This window comes from Rhinatrema bivittatum, chromosome 3 (genome assembly GCF_901001135.1).
Source record: "Rhinatrema bivittatum chromosome 3, aRhiBiv1.1, whole genome shotgun sequence".
Taxonomy (NCBI): Eukaryota; Metazoa; Chordata; class Amphibia; order Gymnophiona; family Rhinatrematidae; genus Rhinatrema; species Rhinatrema bivittatum.
The window spans coordinates 253,269,236-253,284,999 of record NC_042617.1 but is presented as its reverse complement, the minus strand read 5'-3'; the positions used below and the strand labels follow the sequence as shown (position 1 = coordinate 253,284,999).

At 45.2% G+C, this 15,764-nt stretch overlaps 1 protein-coding gene across 4 annotated transcripts in view; it reads right to left on the bottom strand.

Annotated features, from left to right (window-relative positions):
- The window catches only part of RRBP1 (ribosome binding protein 1), a 263,651-nt gene that overhangs the window by 68,546 nt on the left and 179,341 nt on the right, over window positions 1–15,764 (bottom strand). For all 4 annotated transcript variants that reach the window (XM_029594481.1, XM_029594479.1, XM_029594480.1 and 1 more), the window contains exons 7-8: window positions 8,679–8,832; window positions 1,515–1,653 (exon numbers count right to left, since the gene is read on the bottom strand). In XM_029594481.1, the coding sequence (XP_029450341.1) occupies window positions 1,515–1,653; window positions 8,679–8,832 (293 nt within the window). The remainder of the gene's footprint in view (window positions 1–1,514; window positions 1,654–8,678; window positions 8,833–15,764) is intronic.

Genomic DNA, 15,764 nt, shown 5'->3' with positions numbered 1-15,764 from the left:
AGGGTGTTATCCTTAGGGGCCACCTTTTATCTCAAATTCCCATGCAAATGTTTAATTACTTATCAAAGAAATAAATTTGTGTTTCTGGATCCAACTCATTTGGAATCTTTTCTTGTGGATAAAGGTGGATAAGCTGGGTAGGCCACTCACCTATTAAGGGGGAATAACTGGTGTTTAAAGTAGGTTCGCTCCTAATTATTCATAATAATTATGAAAATTTTCCTTTTGTATATTTACTACTTATTGAGGCTCCCCTTTTATGAGGGCTGTTTATTGTTATTCACATAATATTTTGGAGGTAGTGTACCTATGTATTTATGTTTGTATTTTTTGCTGATGTGAATCTATATGTCTTATTTCTTTTCTGTAAAACGATGAGGAAATTTCAATAAACTATAAATTAAAAAAAAAAAAAAGAAAGGGAATGGTGAATTAAACAGAAAATGTCATAATGCCTCTGTATCGCTCCATGGTGAGACCACACCTTGAATGCTGTGTACAATTCTGGTCGCCGCATCTAAAAAAAGATATAATTGCAATGGAGAAGGTACAGAGAAGGGCGACCAAAATGATAAGGGGAATGTAACAGCTCCCCTATGAGGAAAGACTAAAGAGGTTAGGACTGTTCAGCTTGGAGAAGAGACGGCTGAGGTGGGAATATGATAGAGGTGTTTAAAATCATGAGAGGTCTAGAATGGGTAGATGTGAATCAGTTATTTACTCTTTCAGATAATAGAAAGACCAGGGGGCACTCCATGAAGTTAGCATGTGGCACATTTAAAACTAATCAGAGAAAATTCTTTCAATCAACGCACAATTAAACACTGAAATTTGTTGCCAGAGGATGTGGTTAGTGCAGTTAGTGTAGCTGGGTTCAAAAAAGGTTTGGATAAGTTCTTGGAGGAGAAGTCCATTAACTGCTATTAATCAAGTTTACTTAGTGAATAGCCACTGCTATTAATTGCATCAGTAGCATGGGATTGTCTTAGTGTTTGGGTAATTGCCAGGTTCTTGTGGCCTGGTTTGGCCTCTGTTGGAAACAGGATGCTGGGCTTGATGGACCCTTGGTCTGACCCAGCATGGCAATTTCTTATGTTCTTATGTTCTTACCCTCAGACTTTCCGTTCTTTCAAAATTGCCTTCTTACAACCTAATATTCAAAAGTATTTCTGCAAGTAACAGTGTTTTCCCCACAGAAATGTTGTTTGTTTTTTTCAATTCCCCCACCTGGGGGATATCGCGTGCGCATGTCCTGTTTGCACCTAAGGTTACCCCTGGACAGAGCAGAGGCATGCTCAAGATTGGAGTTGGGGAGGGGTTGGGATTTAAATGCATTAGTTTGAAAATTCACACTCATGCACATCAATTTTCCTCACTCATCGCACACTAAATAGCAGATATGAGAGGAGGTAATTTTCAAAACAGATTTATATGCGTAAATCCACTTTGAAAATTGGTATAACTTATGCGCCGCAAACCCATTTGATGCACCTTGTGTGTAGATAAATTCTCACCAGCAAGGCAGTGCTGATCCTCTTTGGTTTTCTCTGCTTCTGCCAGCAGTGTTTTGTAGCTGGTTTGGGATTTGCGGAGCTCTTCGCCCACTTCATCTAGTCTCTTCTGAAAGCTGTCTTCCGTTTCTTGCTGGGACACCTGCATGAAATGAAGGGAAAGGAAGGGAACTAGGATTCATTCAGTGCCAGCGCACCAAACTTTTTCCACAATATCTAGAGAGAAGGGAAATGAAAACACCTATGGAACGAATACAGACTACAGATACATTGTGGGAAATCAAACAGTATCACAATGGGAAAGAGGGAAACAAGAAGGCAAGCACGGAAAAGATCCAGCACAGGGAGCTATAAGCCTTGCTCAAGCTCCCAGAGTGAGTAAGAGATGATAGCAGGATTCACACATCCATCCTTGTTTATTCACAACTCTTACCAAAAATATACATTGCTGGATAAGGAACTTAAGCTAAGTCCAAAGCTTTCACACCAGGTAAAACCCAACTTTGGGAAAGACAGCATCTTCCTAACCAAGTAAAACTGAAAGTTGATCAAAGGCAGAACTATTTTCCTCTTCATCTTAAGCTTCTATTCCAAGCTAAACTGCATTTTAAAGGATGAAGATCCAGCTTTCAAGCTGCAAACATGGACTGATGAGCAACGAGTGAGCATGGAGCACATTAACTACAACATCCTTGACCGACATCTTATTTTTAACCCATAAAGAAGTATAAGCTTATCCTCCAGTTTTCTGAGCACCTCACTGTTCCCTTTGTCCACAGGTTGTCCACACGTGCACACTGTTCCCTTTGTCCACAGGTTGTGAACCCCGTGCACATGGCACAACATAGTGCACACAAGAAATCCCAATTATTATTTGCATTATTTTCGCTCATAGCACATTTTGGAAAATAGCAGGTGCCGGTTCCCGAACCGTAGATGACAGATGTGGTAAGTCCGGGTGAAGGGCAGGCAGTGAGGGAACTGACTCCTTGGGAGCCCCCACTAGACCACCAGGGCAGATTTGATGTCTGCAAGGGGTACTCCGGGGGGAAATCTGCGCAAAAAAATTTAAAATTCTGTGCACAAAAACTTAAAATTCTGCAAAATTCTGCAAACTTTATATTTGTCAAAATAACAATTTACATGACAGTCTTTAAGTAATTACATTTTAAATTAATACAGAAAACATTATTACTTAGAGATGCAGAATTTTAAATATTTTGAGCAGAATTTCCCTAGATATTCACTGTAAGAGTGTCCCTTCCACTCGCTCTCCCTACTGCCCTGGCCACTTTGCCCTCTCAGGCCCCAACTCCTCCACCTGCCAGTATCTCTCCCCTCCACCTCTAGGCTCAATCCTTTCCACTCTATCACCACTCCCAGAGTTTGATCCCATTCTCAGTACTGCCTCTCACACAGGCTTCCCCTGTTCCTCCCTCTCTCATATACATGCTCCATCTCTCTAGTACTCATACACACACGCTCATAGAGGTTCCCTCACTCTCTCACACAAAAACATCTCCTCATACAGGATCCCTCTCTCTTGCATATACACCCAAACAAGCTCTCTTTCTCTCTCACACGTACATCCTCACACAGGCTACCTACGTCTCTCTCTCATGCACCCCTTCACATAGGCTCTGTCTCACACATTCACAATCCCTTCACTCAGACTAGCACCCTCACATACACATGATCCCTTTTTCATACACACGAGCTCCAAATCTCTCACACACATACACGCTCCTTCACAATTTCCTCATATAGGCTATATAGGCTCCCTCTCTCTGGCACCCACACTCAAGCATCCCCCCACTGTCTTACCTCCCATGCTCTCACCCTCCCCTCCCCCACACCCCCTCCCCTCATATAGGCTTCCTCTCTCTGAAACCCACACTCAAGCATCCCCCCAGCTCTCTCTCTCACCCACCCCTTCCCTCTCGCTCTCCCCTCCACTCTCTCATACCCCCTCCCCTCTCTCACACCGCCTCCCTCTCTTCTCACACATTCACTCTTACTGGGGCCTTCATCTTCACCGCGAATAGAGCATACTCCGTTAACGGCACAAAGGGGCCTTCATCGTTGCCACAAACGGAGTGCATCCCATGGCACATGGGGACCTTCATCTTCACGTGCTCCGTTCGCTGCATGCCAGAGTCTCCTCTGCCATTTTCTGCGCAGAATTGCCAAATTCTGCACAGAAAATGGCAATTCTGTGCAGGGGGGAATTCTGCGCAAATTCTGCGCTCCACAGTAGCGCAGAATTTCCCCAGGACTAAAGGGGTCTCAGAAGGGTGGGCTAGGGTGGCCAATGGGGGATGCCAGCTCCTTGGGAGCTAGATAGTTTTACAAAGGTGATGGGTTGGAGGGCTGGGGGGGGACCAGTGAGTGGGGTTTTTTTCATTACTGTAACTTTTACTGGGGGAACTTCAGCTGCCTTCAGGGGCGGGTGGGGGGATGGGGCTGGGACTGGGATGGGGATTCTTCAGAGATCCCCGGGTTGGGATGCTTATCAGTGGAGTCAGTGTGCACAATCTGCAAACAGTGGGGTGGATTTTAGAAGGGTTATACGCGTAATATACGCGCGTAACCCTTTTAAACCCCTCCTGTGCACGCCGAGCCTATTTTGCATAGGCTCGGCGACGTGCCGCAAACCCCGGGACACGCATATGTCCCAGGGCTTGAAAAAATGGTTGGGGAGTGGGCGGTCCAGGGCAGGGGCGTGGCCAGAGGCCTCCGAAGGCCTGCTAGGCCGGGGGATTACGCGCCGGCACTTGGTCGGCGCACACAACTTATGCCTGCCCAGAGGCAGACGCAACTTAAATAATAAAGGTAGGGGGGGTTTAGGTAGTGATGGGGGTGGGTTAGATAGGGGAAGGGAGGGGAAGGTGTGGGGGGGAGCGAAAGGAAAGTTCCCGCCGAGGGAATGTTATAGAATCTACGCCCGGGCGTAGGTTCGAAAATCTGTCCCAAGTATGCACAAAAAAGCAATAGAAAATAAAATTAAAAATTTTGTGTTTTATCGTTTAGTTTTTTAAAACGACATGAAACAAATACACATACCTGGTTATGATGTCACTTATGAACTAGCTTTTGAGGTGCTATACAAGCGAAACATATGTTTTAAATTTATAATTACACATTAGGAGTGATAACCTTTTCCTTTTATTTGGTTTTTAAGGTTTTTGCCTCCACTCTCTCTCCTGGAAAATTGTTCCATTTGTTAACCACTATTTCAATGGAGAAATATTTTCTGTTATTACTCCCATGTCTACCCCTAGTTGCCAAAGCCTTGATCATTCTGATAATTTTTATATCATCACCTTTTATCTTCTCTTCCCCCTGCCTCCTACATCTGACATATCTACTCTGCTGGATATTTTCATATCATCCACAGACGCACTACACCTTCCACAATGTCACTTAAAGACATTGAAGAGGACTAGGCCTAACTGTGGCATCTCATTTGTCACTTTCTCTACACCAGTCTGGACCCCACTGAAATCCACTTTCAGTCCTGTTGCTCAACAGCATCTAATCCGCTCCCAAACAGGCTAGCTTACTTACCAGTCTTCTGTGTGGAATAGAATCGGATCCTGACAGGCCTCCTGATCGTCTACTCTGGTCACCTTAAGGAATTCCATCTTGTTTATTTCCCACTGTTGTCTAGGGCTCTATAATCCATTTTCTTCAAGGCACCGAACTATTCTGTCTTTAAGAACATAAGAAGTTGCCATACTGGGTCAGACCAAGGGTCCCTCAAGCCCAGCATCCTGTTTCCAACAGTGGCCAATTCAGGCTATAAGTACCTGGTAAGTACCCAAACATTAAGTAGATCCCATGCTACTAATGCCAATAGTAGCAGTGGCTATTCTTTAAGTCAACTTGATTAAAAGCGATTAATGGACTTCTCCAAGAACTTATCCAAACCTTTTTTAAAACCAGCTACACTAACTGCACTAACCACATCCTCAGACAACAAATTCCAGAGCTTAGTTATACGTTGCATGAAAAAGAATTTTCATCAATTAGTTTTAAATGTGCTATTTGCTAACTTCATGGAGTGCCCCAGTCCTTCTATTATCTGATTCACATTTACCCATTCTAACCCTATCATGATTTTAAAGACCTCTATCGTATCCCCCCTCAGCTGTCTACTCCAAAATGAACAGCCCTAACCTCGTTAGCCTTTCCTCATAGAGGAACTGTTCCATCCCCTTTATCATTTTGGTCAACCTTCTCTGTTTCTTCTCCATTGCAACTATATCTTTTTTTGAGATGCGGCGACCAGAATTATATACAGGATTCAAGATGCGGTCTCACCATGGAGTGATATAGCGGTATTATGACATTTTCTATTCTATTCGCCATTCCCTTCCTAATAATTCCTAAAATTCTGTTTGCTTGTTTGAGTGCCGCAGCACACTGAGCCGATGATTTCAATGTAAGGGATAAGGAAATACCTACAGTACCTGAATGCAATCCTCTTTGGAGTGCCTGCAAAGCAGAATATAAATGAAATACATAAATAAATACTATTACCTTTACTTTGCCCGTTACTGATGATGGACTAATAGGTCTGAATTTTCCACTTCTTCCATGTTCCCACCCTCTACTCTTCTGCAGTCTCTTGACACCTCCCATGTTTTCAGTGGTAAGCTAATTAAAGCTGTGAGGGGTCAGTTAGTATCTCATTCAGCTCCTTGGGTATTCTGAGATGTGTCCCATCAGCTCCCATTGCCTTGTCTACATTTGATTCTGCCAGTACCTTGAAATCTACCTCTCATTAAACGGTAGTGAATTCACCCTGAAGAACTTTTCGACCTTGCTTTTGCTCCATCATATTCTCTTTCTAATGTGAACAAGCAGCCTTTCTAATGTGAACAAGCAGCAACCTCCCTTTAATTCTTACTATTCCCCACTTTAGTATTCCTTTACACACACACACACACACACACACACACACACACACACACACACACACACACACACACACACACACACACACACACACACACACACACACACACACACACACACACACACACACACACACACACACACACACACAGTATTCCATTTCTTACATAAATAGACAGAGTAAGTTTTAACCACTGCCTTTACTGAGTGAACATTACTCCTTCATTTGAGCCTTTGTCAAACCAACTGCTCTTCCTGCCTCTTTTTATTTCTCCTGGTAATTTTGCCTGGCCTATATATTAGTACTCCTCTGCTGCTCTGTAATGTGGAAACTTTCAGTCATCCCAAAAAGCAGCAGGAACCCAAGCAGAAAAATTCCACCAAGCCCAGCACATTTCTAAATGTTTCCTAGGTTTGTGGCTCACACTTTCCTATTTAACAGGTCCCTGGAGCTAACAAAAATTCGAAACCTCCCACAAGAAATCCAAAGCCAGGAGAGTCTATGGACCAGAAACCAGAAATAAAACCGGAAAAACACATTTAAAGGCTTTATTCCCACAAATCCAGTCTTAAATAGGATTTTGAAAACAATCCCCAGGCATTAGTGAAAATGTCTGTCTGTCTGTTTTGACTTGATGAAGGAAGTATATAGCTCCTGAAAGCCAGTCAAGAAATACATTAAATTCATCTAATTTTAAAAAAGGTATTGTATACTATTTCCAGACAGTCTTTCACAAAGAAACATGCACACTGAAATAACTTACGGTAGTTCTTCTGGAAATCTTTTTTTTTTTTTTTTTACTTTTTTGCTCATTCTCAAACTTGCCTTAAAAGAACAATAAAAAAAAAAAAAGCTGAAAAAAATTAAAAGGAAGACAAATGAAAGTGAAAAGACTGAAAAGAAGGAGACTAGTAGCAGAACTGACAGGGAAACAGGGAGGTAGGAAACAGAGCACCAAAAGATAAACAGTGGATGCTGAGGTTCAAAGCCCCATGAGCCAGTACAAAGGACGCATCCTTTACCCACCAAAATCCCTTTCAAAATTACCTTCCTATGTTTTACCTCCAGAAACAGCCCTTGAGAAAACTGTGCAACCGATATGCATGCAAAATCACACACACACACGGTATACGTACAGTGCTTTTTTTATTTTGTTTTTTAGAAAGCAATATGCCAATACTCCGATGTAGGGCTGCCCTTGGAATGGACACAGGAGAAACTGGGACAACTGGCCATTGCCCCCCCCCCCCCCTCGATAGCCCCTTCCCTGCAACTGGCTGCAGAATTCAATCACAGCACAATCCTCTCCCTGCCCCACCCTCCTTCCTGCCAGCTGGAGGCACTTTTGCCTGTTGGTGCCTTCTCTGCCACTGTCCTGTTATAGGAGAAGTACTAATAGGGGAAGGAAGCTGAAAGTGAGAGAGAGTCATCACTGGTGCTTTTCTCTCTCTCTTTTCCCTTCCCCACTAATGCATAAATTCACTTGAAAATTATCCAAATTAATGCGCACAAATTCACCCACAAAATATTATACCTGCTCCTTGCTAGGCATAAGCTGTGTGTGATAATTTGTGCACATACTTTTTAAAATAAAAAATGTGCATAAATCCGGACTCCAGCCCCAATTCCACCCCCAGAATGCTTTTTTTTGTGTGCAAAATCAGGATGCACACCTGTTTTTTTGCACCCAAATGCCAGGCAATTTTATTATGAGCCATTTGCATGCATCAAGCGAGGTTTTATGCTTGTAAATGGCTTTGAAAATTACCCCCAAAGCAGGCAGGATTGACAATCGTTTCTGACGGGCTGAGAGCACCCTTAGTCATGTGTACATGTCTGTATGACTGCGCAGTTTAGATTGAATTCTCTCCTCCATCTCCTTCCCTCATGTTGTACGTCAGGAATGGGAAATGTTATTAATCAATGCAGTTACCTATCAAAATGATCAGTGTTCTATTATAAATCTTTTACAAAGGTAAGTGGCTTTTGAAAATTGCCCTAATTAAATAGTCACGTATAGGTGCTGAGACCGTGGCACTACAAATGTGTGCTTCGCACGGCAGTACGGAATTTCCAGCATGCATCTGCCCATATACCACAGATGTCAAAGGAATATGAAACTAATGTTACCGTGGAGCAAAGCAGTGGCTCCTTCGCAATATTGTCCAGGAAGTAAGAGGATTTAAAAGAAATCCACAAGAGATTTAGCATGGTGAAAGAGAAGGAGCTCATTGGGTCATACTGACCTGGAGCTGATTGACTTGCTTTTCGTAGGCAGTGACCTTTGCATCAAGGCTCTTTCTTGCCCACTCTTCCTGCTGTAGAGTCTCTGATTTTTCAGCCAGTTCTTTGGTTAATTTGCTGCACTCCTGTCGCAGTTTGGCCAGTTCAGCATTTTGCCTAGAAAAGTTCATTACATGGCTGTTATAACCCAGTATACAACACAGAGTAAAGATAACACTCCAGTCTGATCTCTGAAAGTCATGATGTATGAAGACCTGCAAAGCTTTCCCTGAGGGGCACATACTAAACTTTGTATTAAAGAAAAAAAGAATATGTGATGGGGTACCCATTTCTGCCCCTTACTAACAGTGGTTGTCCCTTTATGGCCAACCACTGCTGGTAAGCTGCCAGTAGCCGCAAAAGGTCTGCTTTCCAGCAGAATGACCTACTCACACGAATCAGAGGTACTCTGCTAACTTATATGCCGATCATCTCTTATTATACAAAATTTAAACTATGCCTTTTTAATTCTTAATCTGCTATTTAGACCACCTTGCGCATTTATACATTGTATTACCTAAAAATTCCCCCAATATCATACATTCATTACCCTTCATTCACACCAATCATACCACATATACCCATACCCTCACACAATCCCAATATTAAAATACTGTTCTTAATGATGTTGAATTCTTTAGATACAAAATGTCCAACAATCAATGTGTCATATATACACTTCTCTTGTTACATGATATTATTATAACTGATTAAGTATCTTCATATAGTACAGTCAACCACTGTTTCATTATCTTCATATTGGGGCGGATTTTAAGAGCCCTGCTCGCCTAAATCCGCCTAAATCCGGGCGGATTTAGGCGAGCAGGGCCCTGTGCTCCGGTGCGCCTATTTTACATAGGCCTACCGGCGCGCGCAGAGCCCCGGGACTCGCGTAAGTCCTGGGGTTTTCAGAGGGGGGCGTGTCGGGGGCGGGCCTGATCCGTGCAGCGTTTTCGGGGCGTGTCGGGAGCGTTTCGGGGGCGGGCCCGGGGGCGTGGTTACGGCCCGGGGTGGTCCGGGGGCGTGGCCGCGCCCTCCGGACCCGCCCCAGGTCGCGTCCCGGCGCGCTAGCGGCCCGCTGGCGCGCGGGGATTTACGTCTCCCTCCGGGAGGCGTAAATCCCCCGACAAAGGTAAGGGTGGGGTTTAGACAGGGCCGGGCGGGTGGGTTAGGTAGGGGAAGGGGAAGGTGAGGGGAGAGCAAAAGAAAGTTCCCTCCGAGGCCGCTCCGATTTCGGAGCGGCCTCAGAGGGAATGGAGGTAGGCTGTGCGGCTCGGCGCGCGCCGGCTATACGGAATCGATAGCCTTGCGCGCGCCGATCCCGGATTTTAGCGGATAAGCGCGGCTACGCGCGTATCTACTAAAATCCAGCGTACTTTTGTTTGCGCCTGATGCGCCAACAAAAGTACGCCAAATCGTGCTATTTGAAAATCTACCCCATTATGTATTCATCCGAAGAGAGCCTCGTTTCACCCTGAAGTACAGAGCTTCTTCAGGGATCTGCAACACTCAATTGTATCTTCATGTATCAACATCAAATATATTTCTTCATTGTTTCTTCAAGTTTCAATATCAAACACAGATTTCAATATCACTTTCTCAACTTTCTCAATCAGCAACGTTTTTTGCTACAACGTGGTCTATTGTGTTACAACGATGTCTGTGAAAACAGATATCACGTGTTCTTTTGACCTTTCCAGCAGAATGAATCAGAGGTCTCCATTTAGACCCTGCCCCTATGTGTGAGGTCAGTGTGCTAGTGTAGTATACCATTCCCCACTGAGAGGGGTTAACAAAACTCCGATGTTGATGTGATATGGAGGAGTCACGAATCAGCCTTAGGACTGGGTTGAGTATGTGGGTGTCTCTCCTTACAGAGGTCAACCTGGAGGCCTTAACCCTCCACAGGGTAGGTCTGAGAAGAAGAAGAGGTTTAGGGTTCCAGGAGGGGAAGACCTGAGAGCCTAGAGGAAGGAGTCCAGAAGGAAAATGTTTGGGGATTTCAGAGAGTGTTAGAAGAAAAGTCCTGTTGAAAAGGAGTGAATCTGAAGAGAAGGGGATTCTGCAAAGATTTGGATGAATGTACTGGGGAGGCTAAAGGGAGAACAGCCTATCCAGGAAAAGTCCATTGTGTTGGTTGACAAAACTAATCAGCCAGAGGCTCACCCCAGAGAAGAAGAGATAGAGGAACTGAGAAGAACAGCATCACCCTAGAGGTACTCAGAGGGCCCAGAGAGGAAGAGTACCTTCCGTAGGAGCTGATCTTTTTGGAAGAATGTGTGAAAAAGTACTTTAAGGGCTTTGTAGTTGTGGAGCACTATCCACTGGCACTATTATCAGTAAAGGCTTTATTTTGAACAATAGTTTTGGGACTGAAGAGTGATTTTTTTGGTGTGACTGACTGGTGTGCAGAAAAGCCTCAGAAAGTGAAGTAAACCCTAAACACTTGAAAAATCTGCCTCTCCCCCACCCCCCATGCAAGACCCCCGGGAGGTTGTGGGGCTTGCCTGGTCCATGACCCTCCACGTGTGCCCCTGTACCCAAGAGCTGAAGAAGACGAGCACTATGTACAAATGAATGTAAGAAGAACATGCCATACTGGGACAGACCAAAGGTCCATCAAGCCCAGCATCCTGTCTCCAACAGTGGCCAATCCAGGCCACAAGAACCTGGCAAGAACCCAAAAACTAAGTCTATTCCATGCTACTGTTGCTAGTAATAGCAGTGGCTATTTTCTAAGTCAACTTAATTAATAGCAGGTAATGGACTTCTCCTCCAATAACTTATCCAAACCTTTTTTGAACCCAGCTACACTAACTGCATTAACCACATCCTCTGGCAACAAATTCCAGAGTTTAATTGTGTGTTGATTGAAAAAGAACTTTCTCTGATTAGTTTTAAATGTGCCACATGCTAACTTCATGGAGTGCCCCCTAGTCTTTCTATTATCTGAAAGAGTAAATAAGCGATTCACATCTACCTGTTCTAGACCTCTCATGATTTTAAACACCTCTATCATATCCCCCCCTCAGCCGTCTCTTCTCCAAGCTGAAAAGTCCTAACCTCTTTAGTCTTTCCTCATAGGGAAGCTGTTCCATTCCCTTTATCATTTTGGTCGCCCTTCTCTGTACCTTCTCCATTGCAACTATATCTTTTTTGAGATGCGGCGACCAGAATTGTACACAGTATTCAAGGTGCGGTCTTACCATGGAGCGATACAGAGGCATTATGACATCCTCCGTTTTATTCACCATTCCCTTTCTAATAATTCCCAACATTCTGTTTGCTTTCTTGACTGCCGCAGCACACTGAACCGATGATTTCAATGTGTTATCCACTATGATGCCCAGATCTCTTTCTTGGGTAGTAGCTCCTAATATGGAACCCAAGATTGTGTAACTATAGCATGGGTTATTTTTCCCTATATGCATCACCTTGCACTTATCCACATTAAATTTCATCTGCCATTTGGATGCCCAATACATTTGTATCTGCAGTTTTATGAATCTACATAGATATAGGGGGCCTATTTACAAAAATGTGCTAATGCGTGCTGTCACACATTAACATGTGTTACACATAAACCATGTTCAGGCCAATACAGTAATGTGCACGGGAAAATGGGTGTTCAGTGTTGAGTGCCTGCTTTTCTATTGTATGCCCAGCCACCTCTCGTGGGCATATGATACTGTATTTTGTGTCAAATATAGCATAATGAATATACATCAGCAAGCCAGTCAGTGTGCCCTAATGTAAACAGGCCACCTGGTCTTCTACATCATTTGCGTTTCCTGCCACTGTTCTTTTTTTTTCAAATGATCTGATGAGACTACTTGTCCGATGATATATCCAAAAAGTTGTGAATTCTTCAAAATTTGGTGACATGATCTGTGTGCTCCAGAAGAAGCCTTCTAGCGAAACACTGGCCTGTGTTGAGCCGTGATCATTGCTACTTGTCATTGTTTTTAAGTGCTTGCTGATGCATGTTCAATATGCTAAATTTGACACTCGCTATCTGCCACTATATGATCTGTGTTTGCATTTAAATATCGGATTTGCCTTTTTGGTATTATTTTGTTGTGTTTTGTGGCATTTCCTGGCTCTTTTGTTGTGGTTCTTTGAACAATTTGAATTAGCCATTAACACATAAGAGGTCCCAAATTAAGGACTGTGTGGTGGAGCATTTACTGGAAAAGCAACCCAGACCTCTACCCCCATGGAAACTGGACTGCTGGGAGAACAGTCTGCTCAAAACTGCTTGCCCAAAGTTACCGTCACTTTTTGATAGATTGCCTAGACCAGCGCTTCTCAACCGGTGTGTCGCGACACACTAGTGTGTCGCCAAACACCGCCAGGTGTGTCGCGTCTCCCGGTGTCCCACTACCCCGTTCTACTTTCCTTTTGCCTTTTTCCAGCACACGCGGGCCAATTGGAAGCCTTCGTTCTTCCTACCCCCATTACACAATGGGAAGCCTCCTTCATTCTGCCTGCCCCCGCGCAGGCCAATCGGAAGCCTCCTCCCTACCAGTGGGAGTAGGAAGAAGGGAGGAAGCCTTTGATTGGCCGGTGAGGCAGGCAGGGAGGAATTTTGAACTCTGACGAAGCAAGATCGCGCAATGAAGAGGAAACCCGACCCCCGACGAAGCAAAGCCGCCATGGGAGCCCATTCCCATGGCGGCGAAGAGGAGACCTGACCCCGACAAAGCAAGGCCGCCACAGCCTGTGGCGGCGAAGAGGAAACCCGACCGAGGCCACCACGGGAGCCCATTCCCGCGGTGGCGAAAAAAGAAGGCCCGCCGGAGTAAAGCCGCGGCGGAACTGGAGCCCATCCCTGCAGCGAAGGAAGAAGAAGTTTTTGGTGAGAGCGGGTGCGTCTGTGCGTGGATGAGTGCCTGGGTGAGAGCGGGTGCGTCTGTGTGTGTGGATGAGTGCCTGGGTGAGAGCGGGTGCGTCTGTGCGTGGATGAGTGCCTGGGTGAGAGCGGGTGCGACTGTGTGCGTGAATGAGTGCCTGGGTGAGAGCGGGTGCGTCTGTGTGTGTGAATGAGTGCCTGGGTGAGAGCCGGTGCGTCTGTGTGTGAATGAGTGCCTGGCTGAAAGCTGGTGTGAATGGGTGCCTGGGTGAGAGGTGGTGTGTGTGGGTGTGAATGGGTGCCTGGGTGAGAGGTGGTGTGTGTGGGTGTGAATGGGTGCCTGGGTGAGAGGTGGTGTGTGTGGGTGTGAATGGGTGCCTGGGTGAGAGCTGGTGTGTCTGTGTGTGAATGGGTGCCTGGGTGAGAGCTGGTGTGTCTGTGTGTGAATGGGTGCCTGGTTGAGAACTGATGTGTCTGTGTGTGAATGGGTGCCTGGGTGAGAGCCGGTGCGTCTGTGTGTGAATGAGTGCCTGGCTGAAAGCTGGTGTGAATGGGTGCCTGGGTGAGAGGTGGTGTGTGTGGGTGTGAATGGGTGCCTGGGTGAGAGGTGGTGTGTGTGGGTGTGAATGGGTGCCTGGGTGAGAGCTGGTGTGTCTGTGTGTGAATGGGTGCCTGGGTGAGAGCTGGTGTGTCTGTGTGTGAATGGGTGCCTGGGTGAGAGCTGGTGTGTCTGTGTATGAATGAGTGCCTGGTTGAGAACTGGTGTGAATGGAAGCCTGGGTGAGAACTGGTGTGAATGGGTGCCTGGGTGAGAACTGGTGTGTCTGTGTGTGAATGGGTGCCTGGGTGAGAGCTGGTGTCTCTGTGTGTGAATGGGTGCCTGGTTGAGAGCTGGTGTGAATGGGTGCCTGGTTGAGAGCTGGTGTGAATGGAAGCCTGGGTGAGAACTGGTGTGAATGGGTGCCTGGGTGAGAGCTGGTGTGTCTGTGTGTGAATGAGTGCCTGGGTGAGAGCTGGAGTGTCTGTGTGTGAATGAGTGCCTGGGTGAGAGCTGGGGTGTCTGTGTGTGAATGAGTGCCTGGGTGAGAGCTGGGGTGTCTGTGTGTGAATGAGAGCCTGGGTGAGAGCTGGTGTGTGTGGGTGTGAATGGGTGCTTGGGTGAGAGGTGGTGTGTGTGGGTGTGAATGGGTGCTTGGGTGAGAGCTGGTGTGTGTGGGTGTGAATGGAAGCCTGGGTGAGAGCTGGTGTGGGTGTGAGAGCATTTGTGTGTGATTGAGAGCTTGTATATAAGAGACCATGAGTGATTGAGAGAGAGACTGGTCAGGGAGGTGAGAGAGACCGAGACTGTTCGTGGGGTCTAATTGGAGTTATGTGTGTGAGTGACTGGTTGTGGGCGCTAAGGAAGAGGACTGTGAGGACAGAGCTTCAGCAGCCCTTGCTGCTTCCTGTGAGTGCTATTGGCCTGGAAGGGAAAGGAGTAGGAGAGTTGCTGGAGAGGGTAAGAAAAGGTGGCTTTTTAAATTTATTTTTCTTGATTGCCATTTTAATTATTGGGTATTATGCGATGTCTGCTGTTTTGAAATATTTTATTGATATTTGGACATGTTTTAATAATTTTTATGAGTTTTTAATTGTTGGATATTCTGTTCAGCAGCTGTTTTGTAACATTTTTAGTAAAGCTTTACAATTATTTCTGTGTGGGGCGCTATAGCAGCTTGGCTTATTCTGTTTTCCCAATAGGAAATGTATTAGTGTTTAGGGCCTGGTTTAATAGTTGTATTCCTTAGATAGGGTTGTTACTGGTTGAGTGTGTTCCATAATACAGGTGTATCTTTGTGCGGGTTAGTTTGTGTGCATTATTGCAGATCCTGGGACTATGTTAGGTGCTATATTTCTCTTTCCATTTCTCTAGGTTTGCACTGCATGCAGAGTGGCTTTTTTGGTTTTCCATTCCAGTTTCTGTCTCCATATTTATAATGTGTGGTCTTTCTGTACTTGGTGAAGGTCAGTTCTGGGTGTGTGACAGAGGTGAGATATTTTACTAGCATGTAGGCTTTTGTATCAATCTTATTTGTTGTGTTTTCTCAATAGGATATGCATTAGTGGTAAATTACTGTCTTTTCATAAGAAGGGCTATTGTGCCTGGTAGTAAAGGGAGTTTGTTTTGCTTTTACTGAGATGTCATCAGAACCAGAAT